Source organism: Alosa alosa, chromosome 9 (genome assembly GCF_017589495.1).
Source record: "Alosa alosa isolate M-15738 ecotype Scorff River chromosome 9, AALO_Geno_1.1, whole genome shotgun sequence".
NCBI classification, from domain to species: domain Eukaryota; kingdom Metazoa; phylum Chordata; class Actinopteri; order Clupeiformes; family Clupeidae; genus Alosa; species Alosa alosa.
In genome coordinates this window covers 12,612,884-12,622,377 of record NC_063197.1, presented here as the reverse complement: position 1 = coordinate 12,622,377, position 9,494 = coordinate 12,612,884, and the positions used below count along the sequence as shown (strand labels likewise).

The 9,494-nt window shown below is 41.8% G+C and overlaps 1 protein-coding gene across 2 annotated transcripts; it reads right to left on the bottom strand.

Annotated features, from left to right (window-relative positions):
- Positions 1 to 3,799: 3,799 nt before the first annotated feature.
- LOC125300882 lies at positions 3,800 to 8,677 on the bottom strand. Of its 2 annotated transcripts, none has more exons than XM_048253045.1 (12): positions 7,854 to 8,677; positions 7,654 to 7,758; positions 7,402 to 7,488; positions 7,187 to 7,282; positions 5,840 to 5,926; positions 5,646 to 5,729; positions 5,463 to 5,546; positions 5,273 to 5,368; positions 5,088 to 5,165; positions 4,895 to 5,011; positions 4,699 to 4,782; positions 3,800 to 4,595 (listed from the first exon to the last, which is right to left on the bottom strand). In XM_048253045.1, the coding sequence occupies exons 1-12, from the start codon at positions 8,398 to 8,400 to the stop codon at positions 3,973 to 3,975; spliced, it is 2,088 nt and encodes a 695-aa protein (XP_048109002.1). In that variant the 5' UTR covers positions 8,401 to 8,677; the 3' UTR covers positions 3,800 to 3,972. The 2 variants fall into 2 exon arrangements, with proteins under 2 accessions (XP_048109002.1, XP_048109003.1); XM_048253046.1 differs by having other exon boundaries at positions 5,088 to 5,162.
- Positions 8,678 to 9,494: the final 817 nt, after the last annotated feature.

The following is a 9,494-nucleotide window of genomic DNA, read 5'->3' as shown; positions in this document are numbered from 1 at the left end:
ATGCCTCACTGTTTGCGTGCTATATTAGCACATTAGCACATATGCATAACCCCCCCCCTCCATGCCACAGCCGAACTGTGGCCACACTTATACATTTTCTTAAATAGTTAAATATATAGACTTTACTTTACTTTATTTCTGCATTGTTGCACTGTTGACTTACTCATTTGCACTATCACCATGGCCACTATCACCATTGCACTACACTCATTCACAAAGAGCACCTTACCATACCTTACTATGCACAGAGAATCACAGGCTCAGTCCCTGCCTCAGTCATTGCAAGCGCCTCTGATTTATTAATCACCACTGTGGATACTGTTTTTAGAATTGATTTAGATTAAGTGTTAGTATAATTTGTATTTTTGTAATTTGTATTTTAGTATATTGTTATATATTGTATTAAGTGTTAGTATAATTTGTATTTTAGTATATTTAGCATATTCTTTATCTTCTACTGTCCTTACTGCTTAGTTGTGTTTTTATATTATATACTTTAATTACTCTTTCTGCTGTTAAAGAATGTGTTTGTGTTGTATGTATGCGGCTGAGACCTTGAATTTCCCCTGGGGATCAATAAAGTATCTATCTATCTATCTATCTATCTATCTAAACGGCAAGTGAAAACTTGACCAGCGGTTATATCAGGCTCGGACTGTAAATGCCCGGTGGGCCGGTCCACATGTGTTTTTTAAAGTTAGGCCTATTTAGCCTATTTGCGGCCCGTCATGTAGGCCTAGGCCTAGCCTATAAATGCAGTTTCATCCATTTGGCTTGGGGGGGTGACAGGTCAATCATTTTGGCCTCTTCATGACAGGTTCAGTGTGTGTTACGATCGCGCCCCCCTGCCCCACCCCTCAAGTGGATTTGTCCAAGCAGCCGCTAGTTCGAGTGCATGGTAGCCTAGGCTGTATAAGTGCCCTCCGCTGGCTGGTGTTCACATTATTGCCGTTTAACCGTAAACAGCAATCAGAGGTCTAGTTTTATTCCATAAATATATTGTTTTTATAGACGTTAGTTGCACGCGCTACCAAGAGCTCATTTACTGCACCATGTAGCCTAGGCTACTGTAGTGCGGTTCTGTCAACATAAAATAAACGGGTAGCCTGCAATTTTCGCACAACTTTGTGGAAAAGTGTAGCACAGGTACAAAGAAAACCCATTCATTTTTGGAGCTGATCCTACTCAAAACTACTTCAAACCTACTTCAAAGTATTTCCCATATAGTAGGCCTAGGCCTATCCTTTTAGCTCACAAAGACAGTGACAGTCAAACTTGGAAAGTGGTCTCTCCACCGAGTGTTACATTAGATGCACAATCAATCGCGAGTCGATGCAGGTAAAAAGTAGGCTATCAACTGGTAGGTTAGTAACGAAGGTATTGCAAAATGTGATGACGGCACACAAACGTGGGCAAAAACGTTTAGTATACACTTGTGGTGATAGACTAGTTAATGTGAATCGCGGACTATAACCAAAGTAAAGGAGAAGATTTGCACCAAATAAAGGCTGTTTGTGTTTCTACAACATGTTGGCACAAAACGTAATTTCTGACGATGTGCCTAGATGAGCCTGTCTTTAGTAGGCTAGCCTATCCCTGAATCCTGTCCCTTTCGATTTCAAATCACTTTAAAACGGTGTGATTAGCAACCCGATTTTTTTTTTTTTTTTAAATCCCGGAGAGACACCCCCGGGTTATTGTGATTATAGGCTATAGGTCCAAATCGAAATGTTTGGGTTCAGTTTATGAAGTGTTGCAACAGCATAATAGGCCTACTGTGTGTTTGTTATTTATGGGGGGGATTTTTTTTTTTTTGGGGGGGTCAACACAACACAACACAAACTTCAAATTAAAGGGGAACTTGGCAACTATTTCAACTTAATAAACCCGTTTAGAAATCATTTGGATGGTTAAATGACCTGTTCCGGTGAAAATGGTGACTTTCCCCGCTGCGCCTAGCCAAACAATCTTTGGCCTAGCGTCCCCAGGCGGAAAACCAACCTTGCAACATTGAGACTACCGTCCCGGAAAGAGAAGTGAGAAACAAGAAACTTGTTTTAAATCGTGTTTCTTACCTTGTAACATCCACACAGTTCTGCCAAACTTATGCTAACAGTTCGCTAGCTTGTAAACAAATCCATGTGCTTTATCGTTACCTTTTCACACAGTTTGAAATAGCATAATGTGCAATTTCTCCAGCAGAGGGGGAAATCCTGCCAAGTTTCCCTTTAACTTAGTGATGGTAGGGGTGAATGCTAACTTTTAACTGAAAATTTCGTTGGCTTTGATTTATGTTGCGAGTTGTGTTTTGTTACTGTTGAACTGTTATCGATATGATAGTGTAAACGGTCATTTAAAATAGTCTACATTCATTCTGTAAATACTGTGATTATCATCTGCATCTTCATCCACTTACATTTTTAAAAGTAAATTATCAACTTTTTTCTTAGTTTTAAAACGTGGTCTGGTCTGTTTATTTAACTAGTGAAGTAGGATATCGAACCCTGTGACACCCCATTAGGCCGATCTCTGTCCCCTTCATTCCCTAAATGCCTGAGGGCTGGGGTGCTACATATGAATTGTTGATCATGGTAAGGTGGACTGTGCCATGTGGTATCAGATTTATAAAAAAGGCATTCAGAACATGTTTGATGATGGTGGAGATTATTGTCCAATGTTTGTAAGAGTACCAGTGGTATTAAATGGTTCCTAGAGTATTGATGAGTGTACTGTGAATGTGGATAATACAGTGTGATTTTTGAATGTTAAAAGTTGCAATAGGTGAATAAACTCTTTTAAGAGGTGGATAAACTCTATTTCTAAAATTTCAGAGGTAGATAAACTGCATTCACTTGCTTTTAGCTTCCACTACAGCCCCGCTTCTTTTAAAGGTGCCATGTGTAATGTCTGCCAAAAAATCAATTCATACTCCACATTCCATAAAAGATGGGGCAGTATACCCCCAGAAAGTGAGTTTGTCTACCCTAGAGTAACAACCGAGACACGTGTATTGCAGTTTGGCTGGCGGTTATGTTACCCGCATACTGCCTCCCATGGCCGAAACTGGTATTATGACACTTGTCGGGCTGTGGCTAGTAATTTAGCATGCTAATTCAGGTTGATATCTCTTCAGCACTATACCTTGTCATTTTTTTAATGACATCATCGCCCTTATTTCCTCTCATTCTTTTGATGCGTGTAGCTCATTGTTTGGATATTTTTACCTCAATTCTTACACATGGCACCTTTAAAGAAACTATTCCCTGCACAAAAACATGGACATCTGGGGCCTATTGCACAAAACTAGGATAAGGGATTAAGCCGGGATATCTTGGTTATCCTGGCTCAATTTATCCGTGATCCAGTTGCACAAACGCGGGATAGGGGGCCTCAGGATATGTTATGGTATAAGTTACCATGGCGATTTATTCTGTGGAGCTAGCCTGCTCCAGACCAGGCTAAGTTCCAGGATCTATTTAATCTCATCCCTTAACTCAGTCAGCAGTCACCACTTAATTTAGTCAGCCACTTAAAAGTTTAAATGTTAAAATGCTTAAATGTTAATAGCCTAAAAGTCGCTTTGGAAAAATGCATCCGCCAAATAAATACATGTAAATGTCAACTGAGCTTACAGTATATGGAGATGTCCACATTGTTGTTATTTTGTTTTATCTGTTATATCCCACATTTCCATTTGCATGTATTAATCTTTTATCCGGACCAATTTAAGCAAATATCCTATAGTGAATACAGAAAATCCAACCAAAATATGATTGTGTTATTTTTATTGAAGGTTTTGAATGTGATAATTAATAATAAAGAGTGATAATGATTGTGATTTAGATTTAATGTGATATAAGGGATATTTTGTAGCACAGTAGAAGTATACAAGACTCCAGCAGCAGCAGCAGCAGCAGCAGCAGCCTTATCAGGCAGGCTAATCATGACTGTGCTTCCTCTGCTTGCGGTCTTCTATTGCAGGTCTCCTCCTCGGTCTCTCCTGTCCACTGCAGATCTTCTCCTCGGGGCAGCCCAGTACCAGTACCCATCTCTACCATACCAGCCATGCTCAGCCTGGCTCTCCTGCTCCCAGGCCCTGTTCCACCAAGCTCTGGTTCCTCTCTCCATCCTTCCGTTCCAATCTGTGTTATCTCTCTCTCTCAATCGGTTCCTTCCCATGTCCTGGGGCTGTTTGTTCCCGTGCCTCTGTGCTGGGGTGGTCACCTTCTGTCCGCGCCTCTGTCCTCTCTCAGTTGTTGGTTTTCTTTGCCTCTCCACCCTCTCTCCCTTCTTGTCCTCTCGGACAGGCTGATGGCTGGATTGTTTTCTGTGTCCACTGGGCCCAAACATCTGTCCCCTCCACTGCCTGTCCACAGCAGCGGGTCTCCATTGGTCTTTCCCCAGCACGTTGTTTCCTGCTCGGTCGCCCTGCCTCTCGGGCTCCTTCCTTTTCTCGTTGTCTACGTCTTGGCCGCCTGGGTGGTCACTCTCCCTGGTCTCTTTAGCTTTAGCTCCTCTCTTGGCTCCCGTGCCTCGCTTTCCTCTCCTCGTCTTGCGTTTGTGTTTGTGTTCGGCTGGTAAAACACTCTCCTTATCTATATATTATGGACATTGAAAGGAGCGGAGATTCAGGGTTGAAAACAGTAATGTTTTGCATGTCATGGAAACTGCTTATCTGCTATTAAGACTGTTGTGTACCTTCCTGTGCTTCTTTGTCCACCATCTTGTCTTTGGCGGCAGCTTCTCCTACACTCAGGTGCCCAGCTTGAGCCAGTGGCAGACCTACAAGCAAATGAATACGCGTAAAGAATCTTAGCTGACATGTATCTATCCTCGTTTCAGTTTGCAACCAGATCAGCACACTAGTGGCAGTGACATCAGCTCTTTTTTTCACCCTCAAGAAGTTGCATGTCCAGCTTGATGTTATGTGCTGCTTCACCTCCATCCAAGTGCATAGCCTCAGTTTTCTCCTTTTCCTCCTTTCTAACCACATCCAGTTCTTTGATCAGATCTAATGCAGACATGGAAGGCATTAGGGAATTAGCTTATAGGGAATGTTGGGATATCCATTTTGTCCTTATACTTACTCAGGTCAGTGTCCACCATATCCAGAATACCCTTAGGCTCTATGTGGGCCATCTCAGTGGCACCTTTGTCCTGCTCTGCTGACAGAAGTAAGAAGTAAAATGCATGTAAAGTTGATTAAAATCAAAGTTAGACAGCATGTGTTTAAATGTTGATCTGTTTGCTACAGTATTCCACTCAGACTTACTCAGAGCAGAGTCTACGTTGTCCAAGAGATCAGTAAGCACAGCCTTCGCCACAGACGTGCCCTCCTTCTCCTCTCCTTTCAGTGTTGTGGTCAAATCTAAAGCATCAGTGAGCAAGATACATCAGTACCAATCCTGGAAGATTTCAACCAAATTCTGGGATGTCTGCTCTTTGTCGTATAGGCTACTCACTCAGTTTAGAGTCCACGTCTTCAAGAATGTTGTTCAGGACAGTCTTTATTTCGGATATCACTTCCTGCTTTTCTTCTTTTAGCTCTGTTGTCAAATACAAAGCAATCATATTAAAGTTACCTAATCATTAGAAGTATTGGAGGATTAATCATCCAGGGATTTCCGTGTTGATATTTAACTCACTCAAAGCAGAGGCTACGCCATCCAGGAGGTCATTAAGAACAGAAATTGCTTCAGCTGTTCCCTCCTCTCTTGCTCTTTGTTGCTCTGTGTTCAAATATACAAAAATTAAAAAAACACTCAAAAGTCCATTACTATCAGAACTAGGCAATATACCTCAATCCTGGAAAGTTCATCAGTAGCCCTACTACACTCACTTGAGACACAATCAACTTTGGCTAAAACATCAGAGAGGACGGCCTCCACCTCACGGTCCCTCTCTGCTTTCTGCTCAGCTTCCAGATCTGAAAAAGGAAATTATAAAACATGGGTTATTGCCAGTGGTGGAATGTAACGAAGTACAAATACTTCGTTACTGTACTTAAGTAAATTTTCCACGTATTTGTACTTTACTTAAGTAAAATGTATAGTGCATACTTTTGACTTTTACTTCGTTACATTTTACAGCAATTATCTGTACTTTTACTCCGCTACATTTCTACAACACCATCGTTCCTTTTTACAATACATTTTATGATCAGTTTTTTTTCTCTCTGACAAACACGTTTGTTTTACCAGGGGGCGGGGTTGCTACCAAAGATTCTGGAGCGCTACGTGCATTCTTAGAAACATAAGCTTTTAGTCTAGACCATGCAGGCAAAGCGTGAGCTTGTAGCCATCTGCATTCGGTAGGCTATATTCACCAGACCCATGGCGACACTGTACATGCAACTGTGTTCTGTGCCTTTCTCTGTCTGTTATCTGCAGCGTTACGGCCTCCTCTCCGATGAGATTGCTATCCGCGGATCAGCGAAGTTACAGTCTATGCCCATGCTTCTGTCACACGTCTGATCATTTGCGGCACAAATGAATGGTAGCCTAGACTATTAATGAACCGGTGGCCGGAAAAAACGTAACATTTTCCAGATTAGGAAATATTCCTTAATTGTGTGTGATCAAATAAAGATGCATAGCCTCAATTGGGGGGTAGTAATGTGAGCGCTCATTCAATGTCTATGCGTCTGCGCAAGTGAAACTGAACCTAATCACAAAGACACCTTTCTCAGCAACTTTTCTGTTCAATCAGCATAATTGGCATTACGATCCACCCGACGTTTCCCTTGTCTACCCCGTTAAACTTCAGGCTCTCGTGTTTTGCTGAATGATATTACTCAGCAGATCACCCTAGTAACCAGAATTACAGTCTTGTAGGTCAGAATGTAAACTGGGCCACAGATGGCAAGCACAATTGCATTAGCTTAAAACTATCTAGTTGAGTATAACCTAAAAATAGCTTAATTAAAATGCCACAGCCCATACTGATTTTTCCTTTTAGAATATAGATATTAAGAGAATAAATCATTATGCAAATACTTTTACTTTTAATACTTAAAGTACATTTAAAAGCAGGTACTTTTTACTTTTACTAAAGTAAATATTTCTCTGTGTATTTGTACTTTTACTTAAGTACTGAGTTTCAGTACTTCCTCCACCACTGGTTATTGCAAGTATTGCTGGAAATCTTGTGGAAGTATTGAGTAGTTCTGTAGTTCTGTAGAACTTACTCATAGCATTATCCACCCCATCTGGAATGTCATTTAGCACGGCAGAGACTTCAGTGGCGTCCTCCACATTCCTGTGGTTCTTGGTAGTAGCTTGATCTAGTTCATTAAACCAATTAAAATCAATCAATGCCAAGACCTTCATTAACTGCACAGTAGTTCATTACTAGATAGTAGTGTACATAAATGCTGGAATCTTCATTCTGTACTATACTCACTTGAGATGGAGTCAACCTTGGCTACCATATCAGAATGGACGGCCACTACTTCACTGTCCTTCTCTCCCTGCTGCTCTCCTGTCAGAGCTGAAATAGGGAATAAAAACAAGTCAAATCAGTCCAGCCCAGCAACTGGAGAACTGGAATGGTGGTGTGTATCTATACAGTAGTGAACAAAGGTTCATTAAAATCAATACCAAGCACTTTGATCAAAAGCTGGAGAATATGTTTGCTAAGTTATAGACTACTCACTCATAGTAGAGTCAACCTTGTCCAACAGGTCATCCAGGACAGCCACTACATCCTGGTCAATGTCCTTTTCCTCTGGATTGGTCACCCCAGCTGCTTTAACTAGCCCTACAGCAAGTCATTTGCAGATAAGTTAGCTCAACTTCACCCTCCAGTGTTTAGATTTGCATTTGGAAGGATCTGTGCTGTGTCACTGTACTCACTCAGAACACATCCGGCCTCGCTCAGGATACTATTGACCTCGTCCACCCTGTCAGTCATGTCACCCAGTAGGTCGATAAGCAGGGCAACTTTCTCCTTTTGACCCTTCTCCTTCATTGGACCATTTGCAGCCGAGTCTCCATCCTGCTGCTCAGCGTTGTCCAGACCAGCTGCCCTTCCTCCATCTGCAGGCTCCTCCGCTCCTTTCTCTGCCTCTGGGTCCACCCTCTCCGGGGCCCCATTCAGAGCCTCAGCGGCTTCATCCTTGCCGCCCGCCTCGCCTCCGTTCCCGGCTCTCTCCAGCTCCGTTCTCTTCAGTTCCCTCAGGAGAACCTTCCTCAGCTCCCTCTTGAGTTTCTTCTCATTCTTACGGTCCTCATCGGGCTGAATGCCCAAAGCCTCCAGCTCTCTCTTCAAGTCCTCAAGTTTGTACTTCTTGAGTTCCTTCCTAATCTCCTGGGTGCTTCTCACTCCGCTCTCCACCACCCCTCCATGAACTCCATCCACTGGCACTGCAGTGCAGCAGTTAAGGAAGCGGAAAAATCCCATTCACTCACCAAAAAGGTGTCCAGCTATATAAAAATATATATAGATGTGACTATTTTCCAAGCTATATAAACGCTATTTAAATAAATCTGAACTTGAATTTGAGCAAACCAACTATCCTCTGCAGTGTCTCAGCAAAGAGTGAGGTAGAATTTAGATGTACCTTCAGGTATGTTCTATGTTCCATCATGATGTGGTTTGGTTACTTTTATGACATAAACAGAACCTTTGTTATGTAATGGCTAGTTACGCTTACTAGGTTAATTCTGCAGTAAATGGAATGTTGGCAATGCACTAGGCAATATTTATGTATTTGTCTGGAATAAAATGCTAATATAACTAGACTGCATTTCCGGCGGGAACTGCGAAAGTGTGCTTGCCCTGGTCCGGTCACCAACGTGAGCAGACAGTGGCATACGCTATGCTGAACCTGGCTTGATCCAGGCATTGTAACAGTGCCTTTCAGTGTTGCAGTGGCAATATCTCAAAAGCTCTAGGAGAGGGCTATTCAACTATTGGCTTGCGGGTTGAATGCGGTTCGTTGGATTTTACCTTTGGCCTGCCTTCGAATTTAGCTTCTGACTGAGATCAAATCAATAAAATAAAATGACAGCAGTGATTGGCTGCAAAAATAAATAATGTCACACGTCTTGCGCCTCTCAAACTGGGCTATCAGGTAACCTACAGAGGAATGGAAATTATGAAATATGACCAAGGCATTAAAAAGCTGCTTGTTTGTCAGGATACTTTTTCACTGATTTATTTAAAAAATATGAGCTATGAGTGTGAATGTTATATATTCCATCCGACAAATTATGTTTTACTGGTTTATTCTAGAAATAATCTATATGGATTTGCTCTATAAAGACCTTATGTCTGTTTGGGATTGTTTTGTGAGCCTGGGGTTGTTTTGAGAACCTATTGTAGCCCATCTCAGATGTATCTCAGAATAAAGGAATACTTCATATTACTCTAAACCACCGTCTGTAAATCAACTGTATACTACTGTCTACATTGCACTATATTTCTTGACCTGTCTCTGTATATTTCATCACCTTTCTATACTTTGCCTCCATAGACTGTATAGAACTGGACAG